Source organism: Pristis pectinata, chromosome 14, assembly GCF_009764475.1.
Source record: "Pristis pectinata isolate sPriPec2 chromosome 14, sPriPec2.1.pri, whole genome shotgun sequence".
NCBI lineage: Eukaryota > Metazoa > Chordata > Chondrichthyes > Rhinopristiformes > Pristidae > Pristis > Pristis pectinata.
In genome coordinates, this window is record NC_067418.1 from 48347796 (window position 1) to 48369763 (window position 21968).

At 49.9% G+C, this 21968-nt stretch overlaps 2 protein-coding genes across 19 annotated transcripts in view; one reads left to right on the forward strand and one right to left on the reverse strand.

Annotated features, from left to right (window-relative positions):
- pacsin3 (protein kinase C and casein kinase substrate in neurons 3) overlaps positions 1–19778 on the reverse strand; it is a 79531-nt gene extending 59753 nt beyond the window's left edge. For 2 of the 7 annotated variants that reach the window (XM_052029097.1, XM_052029098.1), the window contains exon 1: positions 9721–9899. The gene's annotated coding sequence lies outside the window, so the exon portion shown is untranslated. Of the gene's footprint in view, positions 1–333; positions 533–757; positions 811–9720; positions 9902–19584 lie in introns of those variants that run through there. The other 5 variants (XM_052029092.1, XM_052029090.1, XM_052029089.1 and 2 more) reach the window with 5 other exon arrangements.
- A 213-nt stretch (positions 19779–19991) lies between these two features.
- Positions 19992–21968, forward strand: part of LOC127577687 (lysosomal acid phosphatase-like) — a 281423-nt gene continuing 279446 nt past the window's right edge. For all 12 annotated transcript variants that reach the window (XR_007957420.1, XM_052029119.1, XM_052029122.1 and 9 more), the window contains exon 1: positions 19992–20249. Coding sequence is in view for 11 of the 12 variants with exons in the window: in XM_052029119.1 (XP_051885079.1) it covers positions 20058–20249 (192 nt within the window). In the remaining variant the exon portion in view is untranslated. The remainder of the gene's footprint in view (positions 20250–21968) is intronic.

A 21968-nucleotide genomic window follows, 5' to 3' on the forward strand; every position in this document is an offset into this window, starting at 1 on the left:
TTATATTCAACAGACCTAACCATCTACCAGTCTTTACCCGCAGTTCAACTTAGTGCGAGTGAGATAGATTAACCACTGAAGATGATATGATGGCGATGGGGAAGAGGGGGCAGTGATACCGGTCTTAAATACCGGCAGCCGAGTCTTAGACTGAGGTGGCGAGAGGTTCTGCTGCAGGATCAGGGCAAGGGATCAGCAAAGGCCAAAAATACTGGAGATAACAAAGACCACGACTAAAAGTTAGCCTCGGATGACAAAATTATCCAGACAACAAGCCTCCAATACTCTTCCCCAACCTCACACCCCACAAGAGTACCGAAAACCAGTCTCTACCTATTGTGTTTAAACTCCTCTGGGGCCGCTCTCCTTGTCCAGCTATTGAGGAATGCTCCTCAGATCTCCAAGAGTTACAATGCCGAGCATAGTTCATCGCACCCTCCCCTCCCCACAACTGAACAGCAAATCTGCTCTCAGCTTTGTGCTGAGCAGCTGCTTGGTGCCCACACAGCAGCAGCTAAGAGTGGTGAATGGATCCTCTGTACGAAGACACCGCATGCAAATAGACAGCGGCCATCTGTCGCACACTCCACCAAGCCACAGCATAAAAGACTACTTGTTCTCAGCCTGGCCTAGTGCGCGGGGAAGCTCCACCCCCGATAAACGCCAGAGGGAAACAGTCGAGTGCAGCAATCGGATTTATCAAAGCACAACCTCTTCAACCTTCCCCCAGTGTGCTCACGTTACTCCCTCCCCTCACCTCTTGCATGCCCACCTCTCCTTCCTCTTGTGTGTGTACCATTTCTATTCCCTTCCTGCTTCCACTTGCAAACAGGCATGCACTCTACTCTTCCTTGCATCAGCACACAAACCCCCCCCCTCCCCTTGCCCTGCCATTCACACGTACAATCTCTTCTCTCCCCTCCCTCCTTCCCCTTTGCACGTCAACATGGACCTTCCCTCTTTTCCCACTCCCTCCCTTTACGTGCACATGGCATCTCCCTCTCTCTCTCGCTCCCCCCCCCCCCCCCCCCGTTTCCCTTTGCATGCTTAAGCGTGCTCTGTCTCTCCTCTCCACTGCCTTTAACACACAGGCACAGACCATCTCCCTTCCTCTTACTCGTGTCCAGGCGCTTGATGGACTCTGACCTCACGATCTACCTTGCGACCTTGCACCTTATCGCACTGCACTTCCTCTGTAGCTGTGACACTTTACTCTGTACTGTTACTGTTTTTAACCTGTACTATGTCAACGCACTCTACTAACGCAATGCACTGTATTAACCCAATGTAACTGCACTGTATAAATGAATTGACCTGTACGATCGGTTTGCAAGACAAGTTTTCCACTGTACCTCGGCACAAGTGACAATAATAAACCAATACCTTCGCCCCCTCTCCTGTGCACGCACATTTGGCTTTTCCCCTGCACTTGCACAATGCCCTCTCTCCCTCCACGCCCCTCCCCCTCGCGCAGCACACACTCCCTCTGCATCCTTCCCCTCACGTGGCACTTTCTCTACCACATTTCTGCTTCTCCCCCTCTCCGCTCCTGTGTGTGACCGCGTCCCCCTCCATCGTCTTACACACAAGTCTCCCCCCTACCCCCGTATACACACCCTCTTCATCCTCCTTTGCATCCACGTGCACTCCTTCTCTTCCTCTTTCCCTCTGAGGTATTAGAACCATAGAACAATAGAGCACAATACAGGCCCTTCGGCCCACCATGTTGTGCCAACTTTTAAACCACGCCGAAGGCTATCTAACCCCTTCCACATATCCCCCTATTTTAAGTTCCTCCATATGCTTATCTAGCAATCTCTTGAACTCAACCAACGTATCGGCCTCCACCACTGCCCCAGGCAGTGCATTCCATGCCCCAATAACTCTCTGGGTAAAAAACCTCCCTCTGATATCTCCCTTGAACTTCCCACCCGTTACTTTAAAGCCATGCCCTCTTGTATTGAGCATTGGTGGCCTGGGAAAGAGGCGCTGGCTGTCCACTCTATCTATTCCTCTTAATATTTTGTACACCTCTATCATGTCTCCCCTCATCCTCCTTCTCTCCAAAGAGTAAAGCCCTAGCTCCCTTGGTCTCTCCTCATAATCCATCTTCTCCAATCCAGGCAGCATCCTGTAAGTCTCCTCTGCACCCTTTCCAATGCTTCCACATCTTTCCTATAATGAGGTGACCAGAACTGGACACAGTACTCCAAGTGTGGCCTAACCAGAGTTTTGTAGAGCTGCATCATTACCTCGCGGCTCTTAAACTCGATCCCACGACTTCTGAAAGCCAACATCCCATAAGCTTTCTTAACTACCCTATCCACCTGTGAGGCAACTTCCAGTGATCTGTGGATATGAACCCCCAGATCCCTCTGCTCCTCCACACTGTCCAGAATCCTGCCATTAACCTTGTACTCCGTCTTGGAGTTTGTCCTTCCAAAGTGTACCACCTCACACTTCTTTTGGATTGAACTCAGTCTGCCACTTCTCAGCCCAGCTCTGCATCCTATCAATGTCCCTCTGCAAGCTTTGACAGCCCTCCACACTATCCACAACACCACCAACCTTTGTGTCATCTGCAAACTTGCTAACCCACCCTTCTACCCCCTCATCCAAGTCATTAATAAATATCACGAAAAGTAGAAAAGCATTCCTTTCCGTTCCCCTACGCGCCACCTCTCTGCTTCCTATCACATGCGTACGCACTCTTTCTCCCTTTCACCACTCTCCAGTGTGCACACACCCTCTCTCTCCCCCCCACTCCAACACATGCACCCTCCCTCCTGCTTTGCACTTTCCCCTCTCCTTTTGCCGTGTACACATGCTCTGCCTCTCCCCCTCACCCTCCATCTTCTCACATGCACATCTACATCCTCCATATCCTTTCCCCTCGAGTTTCTGCCCCCCCCCCACATACATAACCCCTTCAATACCTTTCACTACCTTCTTTCAAGATATACCTGCTCCCTCAGCCCACCGGACCATGCGCACTCCCCACTTCGTCTACAGCAGTGCGCTCCGTTTCCCTCGCCTCGTGCGCGCATTTGCATTCCATCCATCCACTTGGAGACAGCCGCGTACCCGTTCCGCCCACCTTTCCACAGCACGTTGCATCGTGCACCCGTCTTCCTCCACCTCACAGTGTTGTATACACCTCTGCCCATCACCTCACACGTGCAATAAAGCCAGTACTTGCTTCTCAGGAGATCTCTCTTACTCCCTCCATGCCCTTGGCAAGCACTGTTATGCTCCCTCCTTCCTCTCCTGCTCAAACGCCCGCCCTCTTTCCCCTTGCCCATACGTCCCCTTCACCTACTCCCTTGTTCTCCTCACAGCAGCAAGTATTGGTATTGGTTTATTATTGTCACTTGTACCGAGGTACAGTGGAAAACTTGTCTTGCATACCGATCTTACAGGTCAATTCATTACACAGTGCAGTTACATTGGGTTAGTACAGGTAAAAACTGTTCTATCAATTGTTCACGCAACCACCAACCCCTTTATATACACACACACACCCCCCCCTCCAGCATGCACCCACTCACTCATTCTCAATCACGTTCTTCCTGCTTACAAGCACATTACCCTTCTCCATCCATGCCGTTTTAACTGTAAATGCACGTGCAGAACTTATCAATTTAGTCAACTATGCCAGCAACTTCCACCCTGCCCTCAAATTCATTTGGACCACTTCTGACACCTTTGTCCCTTTTCTTGATCTGTCTCCCATCTCAGAAGACAAACCATCCACTGATATTTACCGTCAACCCACTGACTCCCAAAGCTACACCTCCTCCCACCCTGTCCCTTGCAAGGATGTCATCCCTTTCTCTCAGCCTCTCCGTCTCCGCTGTACCTGTCCTCAAGGCGAGGCTTTCTGTTCCAGGACACCCAAAATGTCCTCCTCTTTCAGGCACGGTTCTCTCCCACATTCCAAAGACGTACAGGTTAGGAAGTTGTGGGCGTGCTACGTTGGCACCGGAAGCGTGGCGACACTTGCGGGCTGCCCCCGGAACACTCTACGCAAAAGATGTATTTCACTGTGCGTTTTGATGTACATGTGACTGACAAAGATATCTTATCTAAATGTGGCTTCCGCTCTACTGTGGTTGAGGAAGCTCTCACCCACAGCTTCCCCATTTCCCGCACTTCTGATCTCTCCCCACCTCCTCCCAAGCAAAACAGGGATAGAGTTCCCTTGGTCCTCACCTTCTACCCTACCAGCCTCTGCATCCAACGCATCATTCTTCGACATTTCCACCAACTGCAACAGGATCCAACCATCAGTCACATCTCTCCTTCCCCACTCCTTTCAGCTTTCCGCAGAGATCACTCTCTCCGTGACTCCCTGGTTCTCTCCTACTTCCTCACCCACCCACCCCTCTGTCCCCTGGCAACCATAGGAGGTGCAACACCTGCCCTTACACCTCCTCCCTCACCACCATCCAGGGACCTAAGCAGCCCTTCCAGGTTATACAGATTCATGTGCACCTCCTCCAACCTCGCCTGTCGCATTGAACGCTCCTGATGCAACTTCCTCTACATTGGTGAGGGCAAACACAGACTAGGCGACCACTTTGCCGAGCACCTGTGCTCCATCTGCCGTGGCCTTCCAGAGCTCCAGGTTGCTAGCCATTTTAATTCCCATTCCCACACCGATGTCTGCCCTCTGAATGCTCCACTGCCAGGGCGAGGCCAAACGCAAACTAGAGGAACAGCACCTCACGTTCCGCCTGGATAGTCTACAACCCTGCCCCACCTTCCTCTCCTGTCAGAGTCCATCATCTGCAGCCCTTTGTTGCCTCCATCTATCACCTCCCAGCTTCTGTCACTATCTCCACCCTTCCCTCCCCACCGATTCCATTTGCCAATCAACCTGGACCCACCTATCGCTTGCCAGCTCATGCTCCACCCTCCCCCTCACCTATTTACACTGGCTCTCTCCCCTCTTAACTTCTAGTCCAGATGCAAGGTCTCGACCCAAAACATTGACTGCCCATTTCCCTCCACAGATGGGGCCTGACCCGCTGAGTTCCTCAAACAGCTCGTTCTTTTGACACTTCTCCTCTCCCTCACACGCATCAGCAATCCCCTTCCTGTGGGCGGCACGGTAGCGTAGCGGTTAGCGCGACGCTATTACAGCGCCGGCGATCGGGGTTCGATTCCCGTCGCTGTCTGTAAGGAGTTTGTACGTTCTCCCGTGTCTGCGTGGGTTTCCTCCCACGTTCTAAAGACGAATGGGTAGGTTAATTTGGGGTTTAAAATGGGCGGCGCAGACTCGTTGGGCCGAAAGGGCCTGTTACCACGCTGTAAATTAAATTTAATTTAAAAAAAATTTAATTTAATCCCTCTAACCCACACCTCCCTATCCCCTCCCTCGTGTACAAACTCCCTCCTTCCCCCGTACGCACGTTTGCGGCCTCTCTCATGTGCGTTAGACGCACCCCTCCCTAAATGTGGGCCTGTGCTCTTCGTTTCTTTCCCCTCTCGTGAACATGGGTTCTACGTTTGTTCTTTCTCCTTGCATGCACTATCCTTCGCTCCTTCCATTTTACTACAAGTGCACACTCCACCTCTCCCTCTTTCTTTTCCATGCAGGTATAACCCATCCCTCCTCCCCCACCACCTGCTTCAATCTTTTTATTAAGTTTCAAATTAATTTCAAATTAATATACATAACATTAGTGATTATACATATAGTACGAAGAGATCGGGATAACAATGATAATGGGGAGTAAAATATATAATCTGAACCTCCCAATCTCTTACTAAGTGAACATGATAAAAAAGAATTTGAAAAGAAATTTAATTATATGAAAAGAGAACCCCCAAATTAGAAAAAATAATAATAAACAAAATTAAACCAAAAACTTCAAAAAAAAAGCTGGACTGATATTTCTTCAGTTAAAAAAAATTATGTCGTTAGCTCCGCTCCTCTATATTCAAAGGTTATTGAAAGGGATTCAAAAAAGGTCTGGTTATAGCATATGGAAATACTGAATAAATGGACTCCAGACTTCCTCAAATTTAAGCGAAGGATCAACAGTTATCACTCCTAATTTTTTCTAAGTTTAAACATGTTATAGTTTGAGAAAACCATTGAAGTGTGGTAGAAGGTATAGGGTCCTTCCATTTAAATAAAGTGGATCTCTTGGCCATTAATGTAACAAAAGCAATCATACGACAAACTGAAGCAGATAAGTGGCCAGAATCCATCATTGGTAACCCAAAAATTGCAGTAATAGGATGAGGTTGTGGATCAAATTCAATACAGTTGAAATAATATTAAAAATGTCTTTCCAATATTTTTCCAAAAGAGGGCAGGACCAAAACATATGTGTCAGGGAAGCCACCTCCGAATTACATTTGTCACATATAGGATTTATATGGTGATAAAAACGGGCTAACTTGTCCTTAGACATATGGGTCCTGCAAACCACCTTAAACTGTATCAGTGTCTAGCACACATTTAGCATGTATTTTCTCTCCCCCCTCTCCTGCTCACACACGTGCTTCCCCCACTCCCACTCACACGCATGTGCTCTCTCTCCTTCCATCCTCTTGTACGATCACTCTCTCCCATGATTGCCCCATAACCCTTTTCTTTCCCTTTGTGGCTGTGCCTGCCAGCTCTCGCCTTTCCCTCATTCTCTCACTCTACACTCGCAGAGATGTTTTACGATTCAGTTTTCAAAGGCCAGTATTGGGGAAGATGGCATAAGACACCTACAACTGATTAGTTCTCCTAGGCCATTTCAGAGTCAACAACATGGGGTGTGCCAGGAGTTGTGCGAGGGCTACACCAGGTGGACATGGCAGATTTCATCTCCTGTTGGACATTAGTGAACTAGATGGGTTTTTACAACAAGGCAGCAGTTTCTGTGGCTATTGCTGGACTAGTTGCTGTTTCCAAATTGTTGACAGAATTTACATTCCACCAGCCCTCTCTCCCTTCCTGCATGTGCATCCTCGACTTACTCCATCACATGTCCTTTCCCCCTCCCTCCTTTCCCCATTGTGTGCCCTCTTCCCCCTCGCTCCCCCTTTTTCAATATTGTGTGCACTCCCCCTCCATCCTTGTCATATGCGCTTGCTAGCCCTCTCCCATCATGTGCTCTCACTGCTCCCTCCCTCCTCCTCTCCCCCCATTGTGTGCCCTTGCCCCCCCCTTTATAAGATCTCTTTATTAGTCACACATACATCGAAACACACAGTGAGATACATCTTTTGCGTAGAGTGTTCTGGGGGCAGCCCGCAAGTGTCGCCACGCTTCCGGCGCCAACATAGCACGCCCACAAACTTCCTAACCCGTACGTCTTTGGAATGTGGGAGGAGACCGGAGCACCCGGAGGAAACCCACGCAGACTCACGGGGAGAACGTACAAACTCCTCACAGACGGCGGCCGGAATTGAACCCGGGTCGCCGGCGCTGTAATAGCATCGCGCTAACCGCTGCACTACCGTGCCTGCCCAACACTTCCTCCATTGTGTGCACTCACTCCTCCCCCTTCCCCCATTACAGGCAGTTGCTCTCCCCTGTCCCTCCTTCGCCTGCCACGTGTGCCCACTCCCCTCTCTCCCTCCCTCAACTTGAGCAGGTGTGCAGGTGGCCTGTCGCCCTCTCACATGCACAGCTGCACTGCCTTTCCTTCTTCCCCGGGCACGCTCCATTTCTCTATTGCTCCTTCCCCCGTCACATATTGCCTTTCTGTTCCCCTCTCTCCTTCCTCCCAACATGTGCGCGCACTCACTCCCTCCTTACACACCGACATTCACTTATTCCTTGTACCCCCCTCACACACACGCACGCACACACACACGCATTCCCTCTCACCCTCCGCCCCATTTTGTGCACATCCCTCCTTCCCCTCTGCCTGTCCACCACCTTTCCCATGCACACCTGCACTCTGCTTCTCTTCAGCCTTGCCTCTCACATGCTCTCCCCCTCTTTTTTCATCTCCTTGGTATTGGTATATTATTGTCACTTGTACCGAGGTTCAGTGAAAAGCTTGTCTTGCATACCGACCGTACAGGTCAGTTCATTATACAGTGCAGTTGCATTGAGGTAGTACAGAGTGCATTGATGTAGTACAGGTAAAAACAACAGTACAGAGTAAAGTGTCACAGCTACAGAGAAAGTGCAGTGCAATACGGTGCAAGGTCACAAGAAGGTAGATCATGAGGTCAGAGTCCATCTCATTGTTCAATAGTCTTATCACTGTGGGGTAGAAGCTGTCCTTAAGCCTGGTGGTACGTGCCCTCAGGCTCCTGTATCTTCTACCCAATGGAAGAGGAGAGAAGAGAGAATGACCCGGGTGGGCAGGGTCTTTGCTTGTACACTCCCACACCCTCTCCCTCATCTCACTCAGGTGAGTCTGACTGTCAGTCAATTAGGCAACAGAGTCCTGTGGGGTGGAACTGATTAGACAGAAAGGTCCTGCAGATGCCCGTCCTGTCCAACACGTACAACATACAAGTATAAAGATGCAGACTGTGTGTGCCGAGGGACACCGTGGAACGGATTAGGGGAGGGAAAGGTTTTGGGGAGATGAAAATTGATCAACTGCAGTTATTGGGAGGGAGATGATAACTCAGGACATCACCAGAGGTCAGGGGTGTGTGTTGCCTTGATGTACCAAGGCCAGGTATCTTAGAGCAACTGATATATAATTGACAGCAGACAGGTAAGGTATTTCAATCCACGGTTGGGATCAAGATGGAGAAGATTCAGCCGAAGCCATATCAGCGATTGGGAAGTAATTGGAAAAGCACAGCTCGAGGTAGAGAGGGCGAGGGAGGGCTGCTTCTGAGGATTGGGAATGCCCTGAGAGGAGGGGTAGAAGGGATTGTGGGGAAGGAGTGGGTATGTTGTTAGTCTGCTGACTCGGGACGGTGAAGGGGAACGAATCTCGCGGGTGGTGGGGAGCATGTTTTGGGGGGGATGATCTTGCTTTGCCCAGCGGTTGCCCTCTCACTTGGCTACAGCTGCACGCGATGTGAGAACTTGGTTTATTATTGTCACCTGTACTGAGGTACAGTGAAAAACTTTGTTCTGCATGCCATCCAGACAGAGCATTTCATCATATCAAGGCATCTGTTCTCAGGCTACACCTTATGCCATTACCTACTTGTAATGAAGGAATGGAGGCAGCTAATTGCAAGTGGGACATGGTGTAGCTGGGCGGGAGAAAGTTGTCAAGTAGCATTACTAGGTAAATGAGCGAGCAAAACTGAGAGGGCAACCGCTGGGCAAAACAAAATCATTCCCCCAAAACATCCTTCTCACCACCCACGACATTCATTTCCCTTCACTGTCCGGAGTCAGCAGACTAACGCCGTACCCACTCCTTCCCCACAATCCCTTCTACCCCCACTCTCAGCACCCGCCATTCCCAATCCTCAGAGCAACCCTCTCTACCTCCAGCTACCCTTCTATTCACTGCCCTGCCCGCCCGATTCCGGCACCTCTCTGCTGCACGGTCCCTTGACTGCAAACTCTCCCGGCGCAGCCCCCTCCCCCCCGCAACAACCTTCGACACGACAACAGTCGTTCAACTTCGAAGGCACTTTCTGTGTAACGCAACGGGGCGACCAGAAGGCGTCAAAGACGCCGTGCAAATCTCCATATTTTTGCTACATGCTCCCCTCCCCGCTGCCCTTAATCACCACCGATCCGCACTCGCTTCCTCCCACCCTCTCACTCGGTCCGGGACTCACCGGCTCCACGGCCTCACAGCCCCGTTCAGGCGCAGTCCAGCCACGGCTCTCTCACCCCAGGTGACCCGTGAGTCACTCTCAGCCCCTCTCTGCTGGTCCCGGAGTGTTTAACCCTTTCACCCTGGGTGACGAGTGACTCATTCTCAGCCCCTCTCTGCTGGTCCCGGAGTGTTTAACCCTTTCACCCTGGGTGACGAGTGACTCATTCTCAGTCCCTCTCTGCTGGTCCCGGAGTGTTTAACCCTTTCACCCTGGGTGACGAGTGACTCATTCTGTCCCTCTGCTGGTCCCGGAGTGTTTAACCCTTTCACCCTGGGTGACGAGTGACTCATTCTCAGTCCCTCTCTGCTGGTCCCGGAGTGTTTAACCCTTTCACCCTGGGTGACGAGTGACTCATTCTCAGTCCCTCTCTGCTGGTCCCGGAGTGTTTAACCCTTTCACCTTGGGTGACCAGTGAGTCACTCTCAGTCCTTCTCTGTTGGTCCCGGAGTGTTTAACCCTTTCACCTTGGGCGAACAGCAAGTTACTCTCAGTTTCCCTCTGCTGGCCCTGCAGTGTTCAATCCTTTTACTCAGGGTGACCAGTGAGTCACTCTCAGTCCCAATCTGCTGCCTCCAGAATGTTAATGGCGATAATCCTTTAATTCATTTTTTGGGCCTCACTGACAAAACCATCCTGGTTCACCTATGAGAAGGTGGTGGTGAGACCCCTTCTTGAGCGGCTACAAGTCTCCCGGTGAAAGTGTTCCCAGAATCCTGCTGGCCTCTGGATTTAGACCCAGTGAGGATCAAGGACCAGCCATTTATTCCCAGATCAGGATACCGTGCTACTTGGAGGGGAACTACAAGTGGGGGTGTCTCCATGTACCCGCTGCCCTTGTGACTATTGGTGGAAGAGGTCATGAGTTTACAAGGTGTTGTTGGAGTAGCCTAGGCCACCGGCTACAGTGTACCATTAATAAAATGCACTGTAGTATTCCCTTACACTAGTCTGACAGCAGCTCCCAAACCCATGAATTCTATCACCAAAAGTGCCTTTTGTAGACGATACACATTGCAAGCACTGGTGGCAGAGGGAATACAAATTTAGGGTGCCAAATGGGGCACTACTTAAGTGGGTTACCTTGTCCAGGATGGTGTCAAGCTCCTTGTGCATTGTTGGAGATGCACTGAATCAGCTGAGTGGAGAGCATTTCAACAAATGAGTGCCTATGAGAAACAAAAGACTGCAGATGCTGGAATCTAGATGAAAGACATGATGATGCTGGAGGAACTGAGCAGGCCAGGTGCTTGGCGGTGAGGTCTTGTTGGAGCTGATGGAAGTGGGGGAGAATGATGTGTTGGATATGTAGGCTGGTGGGGTGAAATGTGAGGACAAGGGGGACCCTATCCCTGTTGGGTCTGGGAGGGTGGAGGTGAGAGCGGAGGTGCGGGAAATGGCAGAGATATTGGTGCGAGCTCTCTCGACCACAGTCAGGGGGAAGCCCCGGTTAGAAAAGAAGTTGGACACCTCGAATGTCCTGGAGTGGAAACCCTCATCATGGGAGCAGATACGGCGGAGGTGGAGAAATTGAGAAAAAGGGATCATGTCCTTGCGAGAGACAGGGTGGGAGGAGCTGTAATCGAGGTCGCCGTGGACATCAGTGGGTTTGTAGAAGATGTCAGTGGATAAGGAATCTCCTGAGATGGAGACGGAAAGATCGAGGAAGGAGAGAGAGGTGTCAGAGATCATCCAAGTGAATTGGAGAGCTGGGTGAAAATTAGTGGCGAAATTTATGAAACTGTCAAGTACTGCACGGGTACAAGAGGTGGCACCAATGCAGTCGTCGATATAGCGGAGAAAGAGTTGAGGAATGGGGCTGGAGTAGGCTTGGAACAGAGACTGTTCAACATAGCCAACGAAGAGTCAGGCATAGAAAGCCTGGAGGAACTCAGCCTGGCCTGCTGAGTTCCTCCAGCATCACTGTGTTTTAAACTAGTGACTATATCTCGTAGATGGTAGAAAGGCTTTTGGTATCAGGAGGAGAAACACTCCAGCATAGGATACCCATCCTTGGACCTGCTGTTGTAGCCACAGTAGTTACCTGGCTGGTCCAAGTTGTTGATGATGAGGGACATGGTGATGCTAATGGCTTGGAGTATCAAGGGCAGGTGGTTAGACTCTGTTTGGAGATGCTTATCAATCCACGTGTGAAAGTAGTCCTGATTGTGCCACATGAAGGCATTCGCTGCATCAACTTCCAAAGAGATGTGAATGGAATTGAATACCGTGCTCTCATCAGTAAATACCTCCACTTTTGATGTTATGATGGAAGGAAAGTCATCGATGAAGCAGCCAAAGATCGTTGGATCTAAGCCACTGCTCTGAGGAACTCTTGCAGGGATGTCCTGTGGCTGAGATGACGGACTGCTAATAACCACGACCATTTTACTTTGTGTGAGGTACAGCTCCAACCATTGGAGTGCTTTCCCCTTGATGTCAAAGGCCATCACTCTCACCTCACCTCTGGAATTCAGCTTTTGGTTTATGTTTGGTGATTACATCTGGAGCAGAATTATCCTGGTGAAACCCAAACTGGGCATTGGTGAGCAGGTTATAGCACTGTCAACGACAGCTTCCAACATTTGGCTGATGACTGAGAATAGTCTTTTGGGCATACAATAAAACTCCATTAATCTGCCACCCTTGGAGCTCTGGTGGTGCCACACTGGCAGATTTCCCAACCAATCAAATGTTATTCTATTAATACTCCAACACACTTTAAATTCCCTTTGTTTTCAATGTTACACAGTAGAATAGTAACTTTTCCAGTTAACCTGATGAGCTTAAAGGGAATGTGGGAAATCAGGCTCCAGTAAGTTGAAAGGGAGTATGGCCTACAGAACCAGCTGAGTTTAAAGGGAGTGTGGGAATTGGGGCCCCTGTGGGTGAATGGGAAGTGCAGGAAGTGGGGCCCCGGCGAACGATAGTGCAGGAACCGGGGCCTTGGTGAGTGCAAGGGGAGCGCAAAAGTGGGATCCTGGTGAGCGGACAGAGATCACCGGAAATAGTCATAGTCATAGGGTTATAGAGCATGGAAACAGGCCCTTTGGCCCAACTGGTCCATGCCGACCAAGGTTCCCACCTAAGCTAGTCCCATTTGCCTGTGTTTGGCCCATAACCCTCTAAACCTTTCCAATGCATGTACCTGTCCAAACCTCCTTTAAACATTGGAATATACTTGCAGAAATTCTTATTTATGTTTGTTTTATATTGCTTGCTTGTCTGCCGGCTGCACCTAGAACACTCTATGCACGGGATGCATTTCACTGTGTGCTTCGATGTACATGTGACTGACTAATAAAGAGATCTCATCTTATATCATCTTACTCTCATAATCTATTACCTGCCTCATCATTTTGTTTTAGTCCTTTACTTTTTTACTTCAATATGTACCACTGATCTTCACAAAATCATTTGCCTTTTTCAATTTGATACCATCCTTAACTTCTTTACTTCACCGTGGATGAATCGTTCTTCTCAGAAAGTCTTTAATTTCTCGATGCAATATCTCTTTGTTGAGAATCAGTTAGTATCTCCATAATATCTGCCCCCACTTATTTACAGCATTACCTATTAACCTATTTGCTCCTTTCATTAATTTATGTTTAATTTATGCTTTTCTTGTGAACACTGCTTATGTAATGCTATGTGCCTGTGATGCTGCTGCGAGTAAGCTTTTCATTGCACGTGTGCACACGTGGACTTGTGCGTATGACAATAAACTCGACTTTGACTGGGGCGTCGCTGAGTGGAATGGGAGTTGGGGAACCGGGCTCCTGTGAATGGAGAGCATGGGGACTAGGGCTCCGGTTAGTGGTAAGGTAGTGGGGAACCAGGGCCCCAGTGGGTGGAAAGGAGGCATGGGAAACAGTGCCTCGGTTGATGGAAAGGGAGTGCAGGAGCCAGGGCATCAGTGAATGGAAAAAGGGTACAGGAATCGCAGCCCGGTAAGTGGGTGGGGAGCACAGGAACCATTGAGTGGACAGGGTATGTGGGAACAGGGCACTGGTGAATGGAAACAGAGTGTGGCAAACATCACCTGGTGAGCTAGATGCCAAACTACTGGGATTTCCAAATAGTCAGATAATGGATTATCAGAGCCCTATTATAATTAGCTTGATTGGATATGTCCTGCTTTTTTGTGATCTGAGCATAGCTGGGCAATATTCCAAACTGTTGGGTAGATGGCGGTGTTAGTGCAACGCTTTACAGCGCCATCGACCTGGGTTCAAATCTGGCCACTGTCTGTGAGGAGTTTGTACGTTCTCCCTGTGACTGCGTGGGTTTCCCCCGGGTGCTCCGGTTTCCTCCCACATTCCAAAGTTGTATGGCTTAGGAAGTTGTGGGCGTGCTATGTTGGCGCCGGAAGCGTGGCGACACTTGTGGGCTGCCCCCCAGAACACTATGCAAAAAAAAATAAGATTTCTTTATTTGTCATATGTACATCGAAGCACACAGTGAAATGCATAGAGTGTTCTGGGGGGCAGCTCGCAAGTGTCGCCACGCTTCCGGCGCCAACATAGCATGCCCACAACTTCCTAACCCGTACATCTTTGGAATGTGGGAGGAAACCGGAGCACCTGGGGGTAACCCACGCAGTCACACGGGGAGAACGTACAAACTCCTTACAGACAGCTGCTGGATTTGAACGCGGGTCGTAAAGCGTTGTAAAGTGTTACACTAACCGCTACACTGCCGTGCCTGTGCGCCGTGCACAGTGTATTTCACTGTGTGTTTTGATGTACATGTGACAAATAAAGATATCTTATCTTTTCTTATAACTGTACTGGAACAGCTTGGCTAAAGGCACAGCTAGTTCTAGTGCACACAGCTTCAGTACTATAACAGGGATGTTAGCTGGTCCCATTGCCTTTGTTGGATCTATTGCTCTCAACTATTAATATCATGTGGCGTGAAATGAATTGGCTGAAGACTGGCAGTGACGGTGAGGATCTCAGGAAGACGCACGGCATTCCCTCTGAACATGGTTGTGGATGCTTCAGCCTTGCCTTTAACACTCACACACTGGGCACACCATCATTGATGTTGGGATTGTTCTTAATGCCTCTTCCTCCTGTTAGCTGTTTGATTGTTCACCACCATTCACAACAAGGGCTGCAAAGCTTTGACCTGATCCACTGATCATGAGCTCATGTAGCCCTGTCTACTGCATGCTGTTTTTGCTGCGTAGCGTGCAAGTAGCCATGTTGCACCTCGATTTTAGGTTCACTTAGTGCTAATCTCAGTATGCCCTGCACCTCTCATTGAACCAGGGTTGATCTGTAACGGTAGAGTTAGGAATATTACAGGCCATGAGGTGCTGCTCCTGATGGTTCACACAACATCTCATGGATATCCAGTCTTCAGCGGCAAGATTAGTTCTGAGTCTATCCCATTTGGCATGACAGTAGTGCCACACAACATAATGAAGACTGTCCTCAGTGTAAGGGAGGAACTTTGTCTCTGCAAGGGCAGTGGGTAAATCACTCAGTCATATAGCATGGAAACAGGCCCTTTGGCCCAACTGGTCCATGCCGACCAAGATTCCCATCTAAGCTAGTCCTGTTTGTACATGTTTGGCCCATATCCTTCTCAAACTTTCCTTTCCTAGCCTTTTAAATATTGTCAATGTCCCTACCTCAACCACTTCCTCTGGCAGCTCATTCCATATACAGACCACCCACTCGATGAAAAAGTTGCCCCTCAGGTTCCTATTAAATCTCTCCCCTCTCACCCTAAACCTATATCCTCTAGTTCCTGATTCCCCAACCCTGCGAAAAAGTCCGTGTGCATTCACCATATCTATGCCCTTCACGATTTTATACACCTCTATAAGGCACAGTAGTGTAGCAGTTAGCGTAATGCTATTACAGCACTAGCGACCCGGGTTCAATTCCGGCCGCTGTCTGTAAGGAGTTTGTACGTTCTCCTCATGTGTCTGCATGGGTTTCCTCCAGGTGCTCCGGTTTCCTCCCACATTCCAAAGGACGTACGGGTTAAGAAGTTGTGGGCATGCTGTGTTGGCGCCAGAAGCGTGGTGACACTTGTGGGCTGCTCCCCAGAACACTCTATGCAAAAAGATGCATTTCACTGTGTGTTTCGATGTACATGTGACTAATAAAGATATCTTATCTTGAGATCAGCCCTCATTTTCCAATGAATAAAGTCCCAATCTGCTCAACCTCTCTCCATATCTCAGTCCCTCGAGTCCCAGCAACATCCTCGTGAATCTCCTCTGCACTCTTTCCAGCTTAATGGTGTCTTTCCTACAGCAGGGTGACCAAAACTGAACACAATATTCCAAATGCGGCCTCACTAACGTCTTGTACAACTGCAACGTAATGTCCCAACATCTGTACTCAATGCCCTGATTGATGAAGGCCAGCTTTTCCAAAAGCCGCCTTCTCCACCCTGCCACTTCTACCAATGCTGTCGTGGACAGTTGCATCTGCCAGAGGTAGGTTGATGAGGGCAAGTTCATGTTGGTTCTCCCAGCATGTGTTACAGTTCAGGTTGGCAGCTACGTCATTCAGGACTTGCTCAAAGGTGGTTCTACAAGTCACTCTTGGTAATGGGCATCAGTCCCCCACCCATTCTGTGTTCTAGTTGCTTCCTGTGCTTTTTCTTAATATTATTCAACATGGAGTACATGGAGAGGTATTAGTTGAAGGTGGAGGTTTCCTTGCAGGAATCAAACAACAAAGGAACAGGCCTTTTGGCTCACCTCGTCTATGCCAACTGTGATTTCTATCTACTCTAATCCCATTTGCCTGAATTAGGCCCATATCCCTCGATGCCTTTCCTATCCAAGTACCTGTCCAAATGCCTTTTAAATGTTCTAACTGTATCTGTTTCTACCAGCTCCTCTGGCAGCTCTGGCACCAGGTAATCATCACCCTCTAGGTCACTTAGGAACCATCAGGTCAAGTTTGACCTGACACCATGAGGGTTCACGGGGTCTAGAGTCAACGTTGAAGGTTTTACTTCTTGGCTATATGCCCCCTGTGGTGGGTCTGCCCTGCTGGTTGGACAGGATGTACCCAGAGTCTAGCATATTGTCTATAAGGTAGAGAACATTACAGCATAGTACAGGCCCTTCGGCCCACAATGTTGTGCCGACATTTTATTCTGCTCTAAGATCGATCTAACCCTTCCCTCCCACATAGCCCCCCCATTTCTCTATCATTCATGTGGACTCTGTAAATAAAACTACATCAGGTTGTTGTTTGACCAGTCTCCGAAACAGTTCTCCCAGTTTAGATGTCAATCCCCAGATGTTTGCGGGGAGGTCTTTGCAGGATCAACTGAGCAGAGAATGACTTGACGGTATTCCAAATCTATTGCCTAACTCAATGCTGGGTATTCTCTCCGATTTTATTCTTATTCAGTTTTTAATGGAGCAGTTTTGATGCAGCCAATTGGCTTGCTGGGCCGTTTGGTTGGACAGTTGAGAGTGAACCACGTTATGTGTGTCTAGAGTCACCAAATCAGTAACAATGGTGGATTTCCTCTGCTGAAGAAGATTGGGTTCTTATGACAATCCAGAAAGCACATGGTTACCATGACTGAGACAAGCTTTGTATAAAAGTACAGATTGCTTGGGTAACTAAATTCCACAGCTGTGGTGGAGATATTTGGACGCCTGTTTCTGGATTGTTAGTTACTATTGGTCCTACTTTGCTGCTACTGGAGCATATAACCCTTTCACATTCCATGACACAGTGAGTTAATCTCACATCCCTGTTGCTGATCCCAGAGTGCATTACCCTTTCACTCTGTGTGAGTTACTCTCAGTCTCACTCTACTGGACCCAGAGTATTTGACACTTTCACACTTGGTGACTGTTGGAATTCATTTTCCAGGCTGTGGCTGTGGCAGTGGATGACGCGGCCAGCATCTACTGCCACCCCCAGCTGCCCTCGGTGATGAATCACCACCTTGAACTACTGCAATCTTTCTGGTGAAGGTTCTCCCCTAGTGCTGTTAGTCGAGGGAGCCACTGCATTGTTAGAGGAACATTGCGGAGGGAATGCTGAACTGCTGGAGGGACAACATTGAGGGAGCGCTGCAACGTTGGAAGGTCAGCACTGAGGGAGCGCTGCAATGTTGGGGGCTCTGTGCTGAGGGTGCGCTGCAATGGCAGAAAGGCAACACCGAGTTGGCGCTCCACTGTCGTAGGCAGTGCCGAGAGAGCGCTTCTTTGCCAGAGGAGCATTGCTAAGAGGGTCCTGCACTGTTGGAGGGACCATGCTGAGGGATACACCACAGAGGGAGTGCTGCACTGCTTGAGCGACACAACAGAGGTCAGAGTGACAGTGTTGAGAAAGTACTGCCCTGTTAAAAGGTCAATAGTAAAGTAGCACTGCCCTGTCAGAGGGTCAGTGCTGAGGGAGTGCTCCACCGTCAGAGGGTCAGCGCTGAGGGAGTGCTTCACTGTGGGAGAGACGGCGCTGAGGCAATGCCGATGAACCACTAAACCCAGGTGCTCACAAGTCACAGCATGGTGGAGAAAAGCAGCTAAGAACATCTGGTCAACAGTACGGCTGTGGGATTTTGCTGTCTACACATCAGCTTCCTCACATACCACCATAGTTTCAAAAGGCCTTACTTAGGGTGAAGTGATTGGGAGCATCAGGAGAACACCAATGCTGCAGGGTCATCCCACATCCTGTCCTAACCCCAGTTTCATCGTGCCTGCAACCCCCCCACCCCCCACCAGTTGCTGGGGTTCGTCATAGGACTGTTGTGCAGTGGTGTATTGGTTAGCATAATGCTACTACAGCGCCAGCGACCCGAGTTCAATTCCGGCCACTGTCCGTAAGGAGTTTGTACGTTCTCCCCATGTGTCTGCGTGGGTTTCCTCCGGGTGCTCCGGTTTCCTCCCACATTCCAAAGACATATGGGTTAGGAAGTTGTGGGCATGCTATGTTGGCGCCGGAAGCGTGGCGACACTTGTGGGGGCCCCCCCCGAACACTACACAACAGATGCATTTCACTGTGTGTTTCAATGTACATGTGACTAATAAAGAGATCTTATCTTGTTCATCAGCATCACCAGAGATCCACCTCAGCACTACATCCCTGCACTTATTCCCACACAAGAGCAGAGAATTCCAAAGATTCATCACCATCTGCCTGATAAAATTCCTGCTTATATCAGTCTTGAATGGCCTATCTTTTACAGATGCACCATAGAAAGTATCCTATCAGGATGTATCACGGCTTGGTACGGCAACTGCTCTGCCCAGGACTGCAAGAAACCGCAGAGAGTTGTGGACACAGCCCAGCGCATCACTGACACCAGCCTCCCCTCCTTGGACTCTTGTCTTTACCTCTCGCTGCCTTGGTGAAGCAGCCGGCATAATCAAAGACCCCACCCACCCGGGACATTCTCTCTTCTCTCCTCTCCCATCGGGTGGAAGATACAGGAGCCTGAGGGCACAGACCACCAGGCTTAAGGACAGCTTCTACCCCACTGTGATAAGAATATTGAACAGTTCCCTTATACGATGAGATGGACTCTGACCGCACGATCTACCTTGTTGTGACCTTGCACTTTACTGCACTGCACTTTCTCTGTAGCTGTGACACTTTACTCTGTACTGTTATTGTTTTTACCTGTACTACATCAATGCACCCTGTACTAACTCAATGTAACTGCACTGTGTAATGAACTGACCTGTACGATCGGTTTGCAAGACAAGTTTTTCACTGTACCTCGGTACAAGTGACAATAATAAACCAATACCAATACCTTCAGACTGTGCCCCCGGGCCCAACCTCCCTGCCCTGTAAGAACTGTGTCAATTCCAATCAGATCACCTCGCATCCTTCTGGAGCCTGGAGAACCGAGGCCTCCTTCCATCGCTCGGCCCGGTTGCCAAGGGCGACCCGGTCGCCAGGGCCGGGCGCCGGTCTGAGGCTCCGTCTGGGTTGCTAGGGACGCGTCCTGGTTGCTAGGAGCGGGCACCAATTCTTCAGGTCCGGCCGGGGGTTTCAGCTCTCCGTCCGGTCAGGGCCGTGGCCTGGATCCCTCGCCCCGCCCAATGATCAGGGGCGTGGCCAGGTTGCTGGGAGCGTGGCCTGGTTGCTAGGGGCGGGTTCGGACGACACCAGGGGGCGTGGCCTAGTTGCTAGGGGCGGGTTCGGACGACACCCGGGGGCGTGGCCTGGTTGCTAGGGGCGGGTTCGGTCGACAGGGGCGCGGCCCAGTTCCATCGGCCCGCCCAGTGGCCGCTGGGAGCGGTGCTGTTGCTAGGCACCCGTCTCGGTTGCTAGGGGTGGGTCTCCGGCCGATGCTAACGCACCCCCGCCTCTACCTCCGCACCCCTGGGCTTATATTCGGGCGCTGCCGGGGTCCCGGCTCCGGCTGCAGGATGGCGGGCGCTGAGGCCGCGCTGCTGCCTTACCCGGTTCTCCTGTGCGCTCTGCTGGCGGTCGGGCTCCAGACACCGGTGGCAGGAAGGACTCTGAGATTCGTCAACCTGGTGAGAGCGGATGGCGGGAGAGGAGAGGGGGCATTGGTGGCGGTGGAAGAGGGGATGGAGGGGACGTGAGGGTCCGGGGGCAGGGTACAGAGAGGGGAGAGGAGGGGTGACAGACAGACAAGCGTTGCCAGGACTGAGTTATGCAAAAATCTCCGGCAGAGCCCGTGCAATCTCCTCCCTCGCTTCCCATGGGATAAGATTTCATCAGGTGCTGGGGATTTGCCCACCTTGAATGGGAATCAAGATTTCCAGCCTTTCCTCCCTGCTGATGCAGGCTGCCCGCATGTTACAGCAGGGGTTTTGTTCCTGTCCGCTGCTCGTCCAAATCGGAACAGTTTGCAAGTCGGGAATGTGGCCGCGGACTGAGTTGCCACACGGCAGAAGATGCCTGCAGCAGCCGGCAATTCCATGCTGCCGTCTCCCAAACCCTTGTTCATATATACGGGCTGTACATAAATTGGGTGTTCGTAAGCCGGGCAGGACCTGTACATTCATGTTCCCAACTATCAACTGACACTTCCCCTAACTCTGTACTAGCCTGTCCACCTCTCTCCCTGGTGATTACTGACATTTCAGTATTCATTGCAGTACACCCACATATCCCCTGGCTCCATGCAAGGACTTCTCTTTTAGTCCCTGAGGGGACTTATTCTTTCTACCCTCTTGCTTCTAATATATTCGTAAAAGTTTTTGGAATGCTCTTTAATTCCAGTGGCCAGGTTGGCTCTCCTAACTGCTTTCTTAAGATCTCACTTGATAACTATTTCTTATACCCGATATATGTTCACCAGATAATGTTTCCTGGGTTCCCTTTAAACTTGTCAGGTCACTGGAAAATTTACTGTAATACCGTATAACATCCTTTTTTTTTGAAAGAAAAGTCAATTAAAAGTGTGTTGGGGTAGTAATTGAAATGACATCCAATAGTCTGGAAAATCTGCTAGTCCAGCACCACCAGTCTGGGTTATCCGAGTTTTACTCTGCTGGGCAATTGGTATTGGTTTATTATTGTCACTTGTACTGAGGTACAGTGAAAAATTTGTCTTGCATACCGACTGTACAAGTCAATTAATTACACAGTGCAGTTACATTGAGTCAGTACAGAGTGCATTGATGTAGTACAGGTAAAAACAATAACAGTACAGAGTGAAATGTCACAGCTACAGAGAAAGTGCAGTGCAATAAGGTGCAAGGTCACAACAAGATAGGTCGTGAGGTCATAGTCCATCTCATTGTATAAGGGAGCCATTCAATAGTCTTGTCACAGTGGGGTAGAATCTGCACTAAAGTCTGGTGGTATGTGCCCTCAGGCTCCTGTATCTTCTACCCGATGGAAGAGGAGAGAATGACCCGGGTGGGTGAGGTCTTTGATTATACTGGCTGTTTCACCAAGGCAGTGAGAGGTAAAGACAGAGTCCAAGGAGGGGAGGCTGGTTTCCTTGACACACCGGGTTGTGTCCACAACTCTCTGCAGTTTCTTGCGGTCCTGGGCTGAGCAGACGTGGTGCATCCAGATAAGATGCTTTCTATAGTGAATTGGTAAAAGTTGGTGAGTGTCAAAGGGGACAAACTGAATTTCTTTAGCTTCCTGAGGAAGCAGAGGCACTGAAGAGCTTTCTTGGCTGTGGTGTCTACATGTTTTGACCAGGACAGGCTGTTGGTGATGTTCACTCCCAGGAACTTGAAGCTCTCAACCCTCTCGACCTCATCACCATTGAT